The sequence below is a fragment of the Nannobrachium achirus genome, assembly GCF_963921795.1.
Source record: "Nannobrachium achirus genome assembly, chromosome: 2".
NCBI lineage: Eukaryota > Metazoa > Chordata > Actinopteri > Myctophiformes > Myctophidae > Nannobrachium > Nannobrachium achirus.
Window position 1 is genome coordinate 54,690,552 of NC_137811.1, and position 15,362 is coordinate 54,705,913.

Sequence of the window (15,362 nt, forward strand, 5' to 3'; positions counted from 1 at the left end):
ATTTCCAAATAGTCAATACGGTATATAGAGAGCCTAAGTGGTTAATGTCTATGTTTAGTAATAGAAAAGAAGAGTCCCGCACACTGTCTTCACTCACAATAGATTTAATACAACGTTTCGGTCGTTCAGACCTTCATCAGGCATGCCTGATGCCTGATGAAGGTCTGAACGACCGAAACGTTGTATTAAATCTATTGTGAGTGAAGACAGTGTGCGGGACTCTTCTTTTCCATTCATCATTGTCACCGTTCCAACGCACCTGTCCCTGTAGGTGTGCATAAGGCCTTCTCCTCTATGTTTAGTAATACAAATGGTGGAGTAGAAGTAACAGTATTGAAATTGGAAATGCTCTACTAAAGTAAAAAATACATCAAAATTGTACTTAAAGGATCCCAGCACAATTCTTTTCTATTCAGTCTGGGTCTCATAGGAGAGCTGTCAAATCCTTCTACCGGTGGCATCATCGTTTGACAAAAAGAAATTAAATAATATTTTTGAAAAAAAATATTTAGATTTTTATTATCACGAGAACAATGGCTTCCACTTTTAACATTGCAACTTTTTCAGGAATAGAAAGCCTGCAGTTTCTATTAGCTTGCATTTCCCATTGATGATGTCACCGGTAGAAGGATTTGACCAACCCACAGCTCTCCTATGAGACCCAAACTGAGTAGAAAAGAATTGTGATATTTTATCATGAACATTAGTGAGGACCTATTATATGAAGACAGGTTGAAAAGTGGTGGAGTGCCCCTTTAAGTACTTTCCACCACTGCCCAAAGGGAGTATTTATAGATTAAAGAGCAGTGGACTAAGAACTAACCCTTGTTGGTCCACAAGGAAATGTTGACTTCTCCAGATTTGTCCAATCTTTTTAAGACATGAGGAAGACAGTACATGGCCAGAACATCAACTACCATAGCGGATATAGAATATACTGTAGATATACCCTTATAAAAACATATTTTCATGCTGAAACCAAAACAAAGAAGCAGAAAAAGATTATAAAATTACTACATTGTGTTATTTCAATTAGAGCACTCAATATGCATATATCTATTTTATGTCGAAAGTATGTTATTCGTGTCTTGTATCTGCTGCAATTGCTGTCACTGTGTCATGCAATTTTGGTTGCTACATTGTTTCCGGTGTGTCCAAATATTGTGGTGCCGAAAATGGTTTATTGGTCTGGTAAATGACACGCATGCCAAAGCACAGTGAAATGTAACCTTCACCTACTGGTAGATTTGAGCGTTGAGTTTACCATCACACTCTTGTTTGGTTTTGTGGCCATTTAACAGGAGTGCTGGGAGCCTTTCATTAACTGGGATTAAAATCACAGTTAATCCTGAATCAGCAGCATATCCCCAAGCAAAAAGCAGCAGCCTCCTCCTGTTAAAAATAGACTAATACATTTCAAAAAGATTTGCTGTTATGTTGGTGGTGGCTTGACAACCTGTTTTCATGTCGCAACAGTGTGATCCAGATGTCATACTGTGTCGGAACAAGAGGACGGGTACGCTGATAGTTTTAGACGTTGCCCTTTCCAAGCTTCCACACCCACCTCCTCTTCACCAGCTTGCGACATGTTCCGAAACAGCGCTGCTTTGCACCCGTCAGGGCACATAGTCACCAACGACAGAGTGAATATGGATGTACTGTATCTGCAGTGACAAGCCAGGACTTGGCCGTCTTCTACAGATGCCTTGCATTGCGCTTTTGGTTTGTTCAAAATCATTATAATTATCTTTTCCAAGTCACCCCTTTGTACAAGGATGTGCCAAGAAAGACAATAGCCTTTAAGAGTATACAGTTCATAAATTAGATTTATTGTTTTTTTGTATATATAGGCCTATCTGATATACTGTACATATCCTAACAGTTTTAAACAGTTTATAACTGAAATCCAAACTTCCAAAGTCATTTTCAGGAAACGAACCAGAAATGTCAGCCTGGAAGAAAAACCCTGCAAGCCTGAGGCACCATACATACATGTTATATCGTTTCCCCAATAGAGATGAAATTCTTTTGTATTTACTTTTGCATACAGAAGGCTATACCATACATAAATATGCCACACATTCCCCATTGCATTTATTCAATCTGAAGCACACATGTAGGCACTGGAAATTAGCTTGTTTTTGAAACATTAAACCTATTTATCCTAATGTACAGAAAACTCTTCACCTCATTGAATATTTTGGCAATTGTCAGACAAGCAACGAAAGCAACATTATTTTCATTTAAAATATTTTCATATAAAAAGATAAATAACTCACAAGACAGGGGAATAAGAGTAGGCAATAAAAATAGTAGGCATTCACTATACTATTAGCCCATGCAATTTTCATGTAAGATGTTTTTGGTCAGGCTTGGAGTCTTAATAGGTCTTCTCTTTTCTTCTTCTCTAAAAAATCCGATCAACATTATTGATGGTATCGAGAAAATAAATAAAAGAAAGTTGTCTGATTCCCGACATCAAAGTGAGTCATATGTTGCGGTTGCATGTCTAGAACTATAGTTGAAATATAGAGTGAATTGTTGTTCTGTTAATCACATAAGTACTTTAACTGTAATGTTGCAACACTCAAGAACCTCAGTGATGAACTTGACAAAGGAAATATCCAAGAAACTCAATATGAATTAGGAAACACCTTGAGGTGTTTAATTTATAAATTCTGCTAGGACTTTCAATTGCCAAACGCTTCTTTGGCTATCATATAAATCAGCAATAGATATACATTCATGTATTCTGGTATAAAGGAAAAAAAACGACATTCCATTCCACAACAGCAGGTTGCGAATAACTTAGCTTTTTCCTAATTTGTGCTAATCTTTAAGCATGTTCTTTTCTCTGCTGCACACACGTACACGTACACGCACACGTACACGCACCCACACGCACGCACACACACAGACAAAAAGATTACGGCCTTTCAGAAAACAGAAAGACAGCAGAAAATGACCGTCTTCAACCATTCAGTGCTGAGCACAGTCCAACATGCGTTATGTCTTGCTTGTTTCTTGTTGACTAGCAAATCCCTTCATGCAGTGTGCAGCTCAGGCCCAGGTGAGCTGTTAGAGGTACAGTATAAGAAAGGCTTCTCACTCTCTCTCTCGCTCTTCAAATGCTTCAATGACTCGCTCATCTGTCTCTGATGTCCGATGTCCTTGGTGAGCACTTTTTAAAAACATGCTGAAGTGAAAAAAATATACTAAAGCAGCACACTCGAATCACTTCAGCAGTAATTAATGTAAAATGCCAACTTTTCATTGATCTATGTAGTCGGATATAAAGTGCCAATCTCAAATCAAGGAACTGTAAGCAAACGACAACAGCTACATGAAAAGCCCATCTGGCCAAAACTGTGAAACATCTCTTGGTTGTTCTCACACCTCTTATTTATAGATACTAGTATTAAGGATAGTAGGCGCTCTAAAGAGCAGACAAAAGAATGACATCATTAACAGAATGCTCTGCAGTTGGACTACAGCATTTCCTCGTAGAACAGCAGGTATGCCTGAGAGTTGAGGACCCTGGACTCCGGTACGGTCTGAACAGTGGTGTCGCTGACATAGACCCACTGGCCCAGGGAGCTTCCGCTGGCTTCCCTCGTACCTGGAGCACACATACACACAGCAGGGAGTCATTAAGACTTCTTAGAGCAGTGGTTCTCAACCTTTTTTTAATGCCAAGAACCCCCCAAAATTAACGCACACGCACCCACAATATATACAGTACATACATAGAAAATAATTCTAAATAAAGCTTGTAGATGAGCCATTGTCAAATAATCTACTGCAGGGTTAATGTACTTTAGTACATTATATAATAAACTAATCTTGCAGGGGCAGCCTGGAGCCTTCTCAAGGACCCCTGGGGGTCCCTGAATCCCACTTTGAGAACAACTGGCTTAGAAAATGGGAACAACAATCTGATGACCATAATAAACAGGTATATTGTTATTGTAAATAAGGCAGGTATGCAAACAGGGAATTGACAAAGAATTGGTTGGGTCTATAATGCGTTATAACCACATTTATAATGCATTATAATGCACGTATAAGGCATTATTACACTTGTTATAAATGTTTATAATTATGCATAACAACTTATGATAAGGTTTATGGTATATTATAACTATAATAGCATAATTTACTGGGAAGACGCCACAGGGCGACATGCGACGTTCGCCAAATTCTTGGCAATCTGGACAGTGATGTATATCGGACCAGTTACCCATATATGGAGACCCTGTACCCATATATGGAGATCCATGTACTGTATATGGTGTGAGAGCCCAAACATGCTTGCTCAGTTATTCGTTATGTGAAAGTCCTATGACGTCTATGACATCTGACATCAAACCCTTTTATGCCCATACATGGAGATCCCTGTCTGTAGAACCACACAGATATGGGCTGTCTTGGTCAACTGTCTTGACCATATATGGATTCTGTTAGTGTGGTATGTGGCCGATGTGGACTCCATATATGGGCATTCCCATATGAAGTCCTGTTAGATATGTGCTTAATATTGATAACATCAGGGAACTTCATATATGGGCATAAAAGGGATTCTGTTAGTGTGACATCACAGTGAAGCCAGAGCGTGATGTCAGAGCGGCAAACCCATTCTGTTAAGAGTGGTTCCCCTGACATCACAGTGACATCCGAGCATGATGTCAGAGCGACAAACCCATAGAACCACAGTGTCAGGCGTGACAGACAGAGATGCACATACGGACAAGCTGTGACCGTTCACATACTAATCTGCGAACTACGGTCACAATAAGTGCTGGTCATAATGCATTATAAACTCAGTGGAACAGCACATTATAACTACAAGGTAACACTTTACGTACGTTATAAGCATTGTTAGTAATACATGATTATAAACATTAATAATAATTGTTAAAATGTCTTATAAGCACATTATAAATGTGATTATAATGCATTCTAGATCCGACCTCTAAGTAAAGTGTTACCAAATGAACACTCAAGTTTGCAAAAAGCTGAAAAGGGTGATGAGGGCAGATTAAATTTGTCTCTTTAGCTTTGTTCTGTTGTGAAACGATAACATGTCAACAGTGATGGCAGTGGTATGTGTGACCCCTCTGTCACCACCAAGCTGCGGTTTCCTAATAATTTCATGTGAAACTCTACTCTAGCTATTTACGAACAAGGACCACCATCTCCTAGTTCCCCAATCCCCACCATACAAAGTATTTCAATGACATTTCAGCACTAGCTTGAAAAGCAGCAATTCTCCTTGAGAGGTATACAAAAACATACAATAAAAAAAAATCCATCCATTATGTTGTAGCTAACAATGTCATCCTCAAGGTTACAAGGAGTGAATTACTTTTTTTAAATTAATCGAATAATCGAGAAACGCATTTTTGGATAATTGTTAAATAAATAAATACACAAACACACAGTATACTGTATATACAGTATATATCAACGATTATCGTATCGATTCAGAGGTGAACGATACCCATCCCTATCAACGATTTTCTTTTTATAAAGACGATCTTGGGCAAATCGATTTGTCGGATTAAAGGACAACTCCTCCCTAAATCACTTCTTGGCTAATTTTCCTACTTATATTGATCCCAAAAGACTGTCCATGGGGTCTATAAGGCAAAAATGCCCCTGTTGTCCAGTTTCCCCAGCAGAACCCAGCAGCTGCCATAGCAGCTTTTACACTTTTTGTTGTGGTCAAAAGTGATTTTCTTTTTCATGAATGTGTTACTAGTTGTCATTACGAACACATCCATGTCTTGGTTGTCCCACAACAAGTAGGTTGGGAGTGGCTTATTGTCGGTATCAGCCGGTAACACGCGGGAGTCTGTCCCCGTTACAATGCGCTAGACCCCTGGGAGATGGACTGCTGAGGTGGAGCGCCAAACCTACCATCAGCTCCCAGTACTTGCCGCACAGCTTGCCAAGCCGTGCATACGCTGAGTTGGAGGTGCTCGGAATCGAACCCATGAACTTGTGGTCCAAAGGCGAGAGCTCTACCGACTGAGCTACCCGGGCACTTGTTGTCCCACACAAGCCACCACAATCTCATAAATCATGTTTTGGGGTGAGCATTCGGCACAAGTGCCAATCAAAGTCACTGTACTGGCCAATCACAGTGCATCTTTTCCGGGACTTAGCAAAACACATAAAAGCATAACATCTGTTTAGCAGAGTGTGATGGCTTGTGTGGGACAATGATGACATGGATGTGTTTGTAATGATAACTAGTAACACATTCATGAAAAATAAAAAACACTTTTGACCACCACAAATAGTTTAAAAGTGATAGGCTTATAGGCTCCACTCTATGCTATGAGAGCTGCTGGGTTCTGCTTTGGAAACTGGACAACAGGGGCATTTCTGCCTAATAGACCCCATGGACAGTCTTTTTGGATCAATATAAGTAGGAAAATGAGCCTAGAAGTGATTTAGGGAGGAGTTGTCCTTTAACCAGAATTGTGAATGTAGCTTAGAGACGGATCCTTACCTGGCACGTTCCTGCGCTGTGGCTCTGCTCTCCTCAGGGGAGCACGGACTTTGACGTATGCTGTGTAGTGGCCTCCACGCATGGAGCCACTGTGCTCAACAATCCCATAGAGGCTGTAGAGGACTCGATCAGCAGCAGCCAGGTTCTACCAAATAATTAGGATTTTGCATGAGTCGACACAGGTTCACAAAGATAAATGTATGTATATATATATATATGTGTGTGTGTGTGTGTGTGTGTGTGTGTGTGTGTGTGTGTGTGTGTGTGTGTGTGTGTGTGTGTGTGTGTATTAACAGTAATATCAGAAGGTTATTTCATCTAATTTTAAATGGTTGTAAAATATAAACTAAACTAGTTTTATTTTCAATTTTAAAGCTGATACTGCAGTAAAGACTGTGTCTGCTAACAGCAGTAAAGCAGGGATACCTTGCAGGTTGCAGAGCAGAATGGGGAAAGATCCAGGACTAAAGGAAAGTCAACATGGCGGTTCACCTTCCGTAGGTTCATCCCTGCCTTAAGAAAGCAAAACCCCAACACACATTACAACACAGTAGGACACAGCCTGAACGGACTGTAAAATAATTTACATTACATAACATTGTGCATTAATTATGTTGGATTTACAAAGCTTCAAAGTGCTAACCTGGTGGAAGCGTTTGAGATGCAACGTGACAACAGGGGGCAGTGAGGAGATCAGCATCTGCTTCCTAGCACTTGTGTACACCTTATCTGCCCTCTTATCTGTGCAGACAACACATGTACCCCAAGTTCAAGTCCAAACACTGGTGACAGCATTTTATTAGTCTTGAGAAAATGTCACAACAATGTCATCAGAGCCTGTGAACAATTGGAGCAGTCGTTTGAATTTTTGCTTCAATTTGGTGTTTGGGTTTTTATCTAATCTAAGGCCATGAGTTCATTACTGTCAATGCGTACAATTCAAACTAGGGATGCACCAGGGAAATTCTAGACTGATGTTAAAATAACAATTTGACCGACAGCCGATACCAATGTTCGTTTATTTTAGTTTTGTGGTAATTCATTCCCTCTCTTGTGCCACAGAAAATATTCACATAATGGATGTAATCCGAATCTGCAGCTTGGTAGACTGCAAATAGCCAACATTTAGCCAGTGTAAAATTGATTGGCCATCCGAACATCGGCCAATGCCAACTGTGAACGTCAATTTATTTGCCGACATGCCAATGGGAGACAACGGGACGAATATCAGGCGATAACGATATACGGCTGACATATCAGGACACCAACAACACTCCTGGCAAACATATGCAGTTCTCTCACCGGTTGAGCCGCTTTTGCGGAGCTGCTTCTGCCTGCGCTCGGTGCAGTTCTCGCACAGTAGCTTGTTGTTGCCCATCAACAGCTCCACAGAGGTGAACTGATGGAGGCAGGACTGGACGGAGCACTCCTTGGAGCAGGGGGTGTAACTGTGGGAGAGTGCCTGGAAGGCCCCCTGGTGGTGCTGATGATGATGGTGGGACTGCTGAGGCTGCGTCTCTCCCGGGTCCTCAGGAGAACAGTGCATTGTGGGTGAACAGTCCGCAGAGGTAGGGCTCAGGTTCATTTTAGAGACGGCGCTAACCAGCTGCTCCACGGCGCCGCCCTGCCTGGGAGAAGGGGACGGCGAGGGGGATGGGGTGGAGATGGCTGTGGGGGAGGGCGTGAGGGTTGCGGTGGAGGTCGGGGTGGAGCCTCGCAAGTGGCTCTGGCCAGAGGAGGGGGGCCGCGGGGTCCATTCGCTCTCCGAGGCCTCGCTGTCGGCGTCGTTGCTGCTGTCCTGAGGGCCAGAGTCTTTCTCGCTGCCGTCCGAAAGGCTGCCTGCGGCAGCCATCCTGCACACAGAGACGCCGCGGGCCGCTCCACTGGCCACCACCTCCTCCTCTGGTCTGTCCACTCCGCAGACTGGTACCCGCTCCTCCACAGAACACGGAGATCGCTTGCTCTGCAGCTTCTGGCAGGACAGAGTATCAACATGCCGTAAGGATGGGGTAAAAACAATACTCTAAAGCAGGGGTCTTCAACAGGGGGTCCTCAGAGTTACCACAGGGGGGCCGCCAAATCTTTGTGTGATATGGTCATGTTTTTTTACATTAACCACTCGAACCCTAGCATCCCTATTTTGAGTGGAACATTAGCCAAAAATAGCAGATCTATAACCTGTTTAAGAAATCTATGATTTTTTTTTTTATTTGCAACACAATTATAGGCTCTAGTGGGGGTCCCTGCTTCATCTCTCTCTCAGCTAAGGGGTCCTTGGACTTCCTGCTCTAAAGCCCTGAGCAGTGAACAAATTCAACGGAATGAAGAACGTAAAAAGAACATAACACTGTCAACTTTCAAAAAATCCTGTGTGTGTGTGTGTGTGTGTGTGTGTGTGTGTAAACACACCTGGCCACTGAGCTTCCTTGTGTTCCTATTGTGAGAGTGTGCTGCAGCGACCATCTCATCAGTGTGAGACGCATGGCCTTCCTGCTCCCGGGGGATCTTACCCAGCCTTCCAGGGTTGCAGGGTTTGGATATCTGACCATGAAGTACATGAAAAAATTAAGGAAAAAGAAAAGACAACAGCATTTCAATGAAGAAACCCAAAAGATCTGTATACAGTAGTAGAATGTATTTTTCTGTTGATGAAATGGTCTCGTGACCATTCATCATCAATCAACCTAGTAGTTCACCTATTTTTGACATAAAGATGTGTGAAATACTTGCCATTAAAACAGTGGTTAAAAATGTATTAATTGATTATCAGAGTCCCGTGGTCAGAGTTCTGGTCAGTTTTAGATGAATATTAAGTAGTTCCAATGGGGTGGGGGCCATTTGGCGTGGCCCAATCATTGAAAATAGATTAATCCACAAAACTAGCGTCATTTGTATTGTTGGCCTATTTCTACCATATAGAGCGAGGTTTTGTTCTGATCAGCTGACTGCAAAGCACCTTGTTTTGGGGAAATACGTTGCAGCGGCGTAGTGATACTGGACACAAAAAATAGTACCATGTGACAGAGGGGTCAAAGTTGAACGAAAGTTGGTCTATTTGGTAGAAATAGGTCAACAATACAAATGACGCTAGTTTTGTGGATTCATCTATTTTTAATGATTGGGCCATGAGCCCCTGCCAAATCACCGGAACTACTTTATATTCATCTAAAACTGACCAGAACTCTGACCACAGGACTCTGGTAATGGATTAATACATTTGTAACCACTATTTTAATGGCAAGTATTTCACACAGCTTCATGTCAAAAATAGGTGAACTATCACTTTAAGGCCATTCACACAGAGCACTATTAACTTATAGTTACCAGTAAGACTCCGGGACTTATCGGGAGATAAGTGACCATCAGGTCACAATTGTATACACAAATAGGTCCAAAGATGTGTTTGAAAAAATCGACCTGATGCTGGCGCTAAATGGGACAGATCCATGTTGATGACATGACTGTAGACATACTGTGTACCGCTTTGCGTGATTTTTGGGCAGAATCTGTAGGAGCAGTGTCCAAAAATTAGTTTTGCAATAAACGATCACAATAAATATAGATTTAAAGTCAAGTGGATGGCAGAGTTCACACAAACTATTAAAAAAAATACAATGGTGAAAGATATTGTTATAGTTATCTTTATAGTGCTCAGTGTGAATGCCGCTTTAGTCTTTTATTGTCTGTACTGTCTGGCATGAATGTTAGTGGTTATACAGTACTGTAAGTCACTGTCATATAAAGGCTTACCCTCTCCTCTATAATAGGTAGAGAGATGTCTATGAATGCCTCCTTCACAGTGGAAATCTAAGAGGGAGGGAGAGAGAGAGAGAGAGAGAGAGAGAGAGAGAGAGAGAGAGAGAGAGACAGAGAGAGACATTATATACTGTAGGATTCATAATTCCTGCCCTTGCCAGGAACACATACAGCACTGGTAGTAGAACACCTAACCACACACAACCACACCTCGTCTATTTAGGGAGAATGTATTCTCATATTACTAAACGGACGCTGGCGACAGAATTTCAAAGATTAGAATGCCAACAGATATGCGTTTGCAAAAACAAAACAAAAACAGAACCTGGATTAAAGATTTTATAGGTTTATGTTTTTGTTTTTTTATTGTGCTCACATACACAACCACTTACGTGCTCACACTCTTCACACATAATTGTGTTGGTCAGCTCCCCTACAAAGATGCGATCAACAAAGTTCATCTTGACGCCTTCCTTCCCATAAGCTGTTGGAAAAATCAAGAGATTTGTGTAAGCATTTCTGGCTTATAAATGAAAGTTTCATCAGTCAGCATAAAACACAGATCGAACATATTCCATTCCAATTAGTACTCTGACTTCAGTCAAACTACTAGACACTTGTAGATGAATGAGCACTGGAATAGCCTTATTTATTGTAACAGACTCCACGAGAGGTAATTTGCACTGGTCAAGACTAGAGGTTACCAACACTCGAAGGTTTTAGAGAACTGGCAAACACAGAAACATTAACACAACCCCTTTCAAATGAACAAGCATTTATTTTTGGCTTACAGTTGAAGTCTGCAATTAACAAGAAACATTTATTTTATTTTAAAAAATCACACCCGTGTGAAGTGGAGCTGTGTGTGTGTGTGTGTGTGTGTGTGTGTGTGTGTGTGTGTGTGTGTGTGTGTGTGGATCATGTGTACCGATTTTTGTGACATTTGAAGAAAATATGTAGGAAAAGGAGGAAAAAGGGTGTTTTGGAGAAAATTCAAGATGGCGGAAAATCTATCATGGCGCATGGGCGTGGCCTATATGGGGAGATGCGTCATGACCCAAGGAATCCAGGGAAAAAATATTTTTAATTTTCCGACCTACGGTTCAAGAGTTACAGGCCAAAACGTAAAGTGGGGTGTTATGGCGCCACCATGCGGCCAAATGACACAATTATTTTTTATTTAATCCTTGAAATCATTATGAACCTCCTCTCCAAGTCTTGAAACTCTAGCCCCTATGGTTTGCGAGAGACAAATAATTGAATGTGAGTTTTTGCGATTCCCATTATAAGTCAATGGGGAAAATTAATTCACTAATAAATTAATATCAATTAAACTATTGAACCTTTCTCTTAGCAAGTTACTAGCCCACGATTCCCGAGTAAGCCGGTCGATTTGACATATGGCGCGAGTGTGTGGTGGCAAAACTGTGGGACTAGTAGCGTGCCGAAGTTTAGGAAGTTCAGGCTACATACACACAGACACACAGACACACAGACAGACAGACAGACACACAGACCCACACAGCCACGTATAGGGAGCCTGTGCTTCACACAGCTCCAAAAAGGGGGACCAGATTCCCTGCTGCTTGAAATGACCTGAGGTGTATTCCAACATATGCCACAAGATGGGGCTATTGATCCAGAGTGTGTTCGAACCTTTCACTTGGCGTTTGGTCTCCTCATCTGCTGTCTTCTCTGTGGGGTTGTTGAAGGCTTTCAGGATGCTGGCTTTCACTCTCTGGCAAAAGTCACACACAAAAATACACATTGATGCAGACAGAGAATTTAACCTAAATTACTTGGCTTCAAGAGTGGGGAGAAGAAAATGTGTATAAGTGGATTCATTATCTGTGTTACGTCAATTAGCTAAATGTAATTTTAGATAATGGTCAGTTTGACAGGTACACATATTAGAGGCATCATTAAGATGAAGCAATCACTGTAATTGTCTAGTAACATTAGCATTGCAGATCTGTCTGTGAATGTGTGTGCACAGCACAGTATAATCCTTAGTGTAAATATTAACTAGAAACAAATGGAACCGTAGGCGTCCATTTGGTTGCATTTGTACACTCTTCTGAGTTTAGTTAACACTGGGATTTTACTCTGTGTGTGTGTGTGCGTGTGTGTGTGTGTGTGTGTGTGTGTGTGTGTGTGTGTGTGTGTGTGTGTGTGTGTGTGTGTGTGTGTGTGTGTGTGTCATCTCCATAGGCTCCTCTTATTGAAGGTGACATGGTCAGTGAGTTTGTTGGTGAGAGAGTTGTGAAGAGGCACCCCGCCACAGTAAAGCACCAATCAATAGATAATTGGCCGTGGTCTGTGTCTGTGGACCCGACCAGTCGTCCCCCATTCTCCCGGCACCCACGCACTGGAATGACTATTTAGGTCAAAAAAACCTTGTTAATCCCATCCCAGCCCTGGCCGGCCCGCAACCCACTCAGCCAACACAGTCAGGCCACGCAGAGAGGCTCGGCTACTAATTAATTACCAGCACCCCCAACCCCCCCCCCCACCACCACCACCACCAACAGCGCTGTTTGTCCCACACAGAACAGAGAGGGGGGACGAGGGGGGAGGGAGGTCGGGGTGGGGTGTAGTGGAGATGGTTGGTTGGTGGTGGAAGCTAAAAAGAAGATGGGTTGAAGAAGGACAGGCCATGCCCTGAGAGAGTAATACCTACCGTCTCAGCTAATCGACGATAATTGGCTGTGTTTAAAATTAGCATATTTAGACCTCCCATGCTAATGGCCCATCAACACAAACACTTAGGGGCTCAAAGGTTGGCGACACCCTCCGTAGTGCGGACCAGTGATACGGCACGTGCAAGAGGTCGCGTGGGTAATTGCGTGCATATTTACTTTGCGATTTAAGAAAATGAATGAGACAAGACGAGTTTACGTTCACAATGTATCCAAAATGTACTGTTGGCCTAATTGAATTAAACGTGCGTGTATGTGTGCAGAATATTATTTGTACTTGTGTCTCAGATATTTTTGAGCACTACAATGCACTGTGGGAACCTCCATAAGGCATACCGTCCTTCATTTTAAGAATAAAAACATAGGGTAGTAAGTTACTGTATCTGTGCTTGGCTGTATACTTGAGTGTGTCTGAAGTGGATGAAGAGAGCAGGCTTAACCCTGTACCCTGTAACCCCCCCAACCACCCCCTTTTTCTGTTGCCTTGATTAGTTCGGGGAGGGGGGGTGTGTGTGTGTGTGTGTGTGTGTGTGTGTGTGAGTGAGTGAGCGGGAGGGGGACGTGGGTGACCCTCTAGCACAATGGGCCGGCCCCGCAGCTCATTCACCAGCTGTGGGTTTCCCAAGATCACACAATGATGCCGGTCGTGCCACTTGCAAGTCCCCAAGTGGCACAACTGTCTGCGTTCACAAGTTTGAATGGGACCAGGGGAGGCCCTGCCTGTGCCCCCTCCCAGGCCCCGGGGTGACCACTCCACGCACCCGCTCCTCTTACTCCTCCTGGGCTCACTGAGCTTGCTGGTGGGGCTGAGGGGGGCCGGCTCAGCCCTGCGAACGGGGTCCTCTGTGGGGTCCTCCTCTAATTGCCCCGCACGGGGAGGAACACTCTTCACTTGCCAGAAAACATGGCACCATAAGGTTGAAATACAAAGAAAGGCTTGCTGGAAAAAAGGAGAGCGGACATTGTGTGTCTGTACAAATTGTCTCAATGTCCCACATGACGGTTTTCTCACTAGTCTTGAATAACTTTGTGTGAGCAGTGAGCACTGAGCAGATCAGTCGTGATCCAAATGACTGAGATTTGGTCTCAGGTGTGTTTGGATACTAATCCCAGTGAAGCACACCATTACGTGTGTGTCTAGCATAAAATGCTGGATGAGTGAGAACTTTCTCAAAGTAAATGAGGACAAGACAGAAGTTCTCATAATTGGTTCTACTGCGCAGAGAGAATCAATAATAAGTAGACTTGGTAACCTGTCTAAAGAAAGTAACACTTCTGTAAAGAACCTGGGAGTGATCATTGACGCTGAATTGAATTTTAATACACACATTAATCATGTCACCAAGATTGCCTTCTTTCACCTTAGAAATATTGCGCGAATTAGAGCATCATTGGACGATGCAAAAACGCTGATCCACGCTTTTGTTTTCTCTCGGCTTGATTACTGCAACGCACTTCTCTCTGGTCTGCCAAAGAAAACAACTGACAGTTTGCAACTTGTTCAAAATGCGGCAGCCAGAGTTTTAACTAAAGCTAAGATGAGAGAACATATTACTCCAGTCTTAGCGTCGCTACACTGGCTCCCGGTTGTTTTTAGGATTGATTTTAAAATTATTTTACTTGTTTATAAAGCTCTAAATGGTCTGGCACCTTCGTACCTCTATGACTGCCTGCATAGATACGTTCCAAACCGCCCACTCAGGTCTTCTAGTGCTGACCTACTCGATGTGCCTAAAATGAAATATAAAAAATATGGTGAAGCAGCTTTCTGCTTCTACGGACCGACAGTTTGGAATAAACTCCCACTACACCTAAGACAGGCAGCCTCTGTGGATAGCTTTAAAGCACAGCTCAAGACCTATTTCTTTACTCTTGCTTTTAGCTGAATTATTTTTTTATCTCCTTGATGCTATTGACGTCCACACTGTTCTGAAATTGTTCTTCAATGTTTTATGTTTTTATTGTTCTGCTTTATTGTATTCATGTGTATTTTATTTTTTCTGTTAAGTAACTGTGCTTCATTTTCTGCTCTGTAAAGCACTTTGAGCTGCATTTCATGTCATGAAAGGTGCTATACAAATAAAGCTTTATTATTATTATTATTATTATTATTAATGCCACATAAACGTCTGCTGTGTGCTTTCTAGTCCTGATTCGACTGCAATGACTGCTTCTGTCTACAGCATGCACAGAATCAGCATGGATGGTTGTGGTATCATTGTTACATTGATTGTAGTAATTTGTCTGTTCAATTTGTCAATACAGAAAGAAATCTATAGAATGGATATTATTCTTGTACCTATACATATTTTCAGCAATCCAACTGAAAATGTTAAAAGACAACTTCATAGCCAAACTCATAATTCCGAGTCAGATATTAAAGTTAGCAA

At 42.2% G+C, this 15,362-nt stretch overlaps 1 protein-coding gene across 1 annotated transcript in view; it reads right to left on the minus strand.

Annotated features, from left to right (window-relative positions):
• Positions 1 to 1,856: 1,856 nt before the first annotated feature.
• usp45 (ubiquitin specific peptidase 45) overlaps positions 1,857 to 15,362 on the minus strand; it is a 64,491-nt gene continuing 50,985 nt past the window's right edge. Inside the window, exons 10-18 of the mRNA XM_080754192.1 lie at positions 11,930 to 12,011; positions 10,666 to 10,757; positions 10,268 to 10,324; positions 8,927 to 9,058; positions 7,820 to 8,489; positions 7,161 to 7,258; positions 6,944 to 7,030; positions 6,518 to 6,662; positions 1,857 to 3,619 (exon numbers count right to left, since the gene is read on the minus strand). Of these exons, the coding sequence (XP_080610318.1) occupies positions 3,489 to 3,619; positions 6,518 to 6,662; positions 6,944 to 7,030; positions 7,161 to 7,258; positions 7,820 to 8,489; positions 8,927 to 9,058; positions 10,268 to 10,324; positions 10,666 to 10,757; positions 11,930 to 12,011 (1,494 nt within the window). The 3' untranslated portion in view covers positions 1,857 to 3,488. The remainder of the gene's footprint in view (positions 3,620 to 6,517; positions 6,663 to 6,943; positions 7,031 to 7,160; positions 7,259 to 7,819; positions 8,490 to 8,926; positions 9,059 to 10,267; positions 10,325 to 10,665; positions 10,758 to 11,929; positions 12,012 to 15,362) is intronic.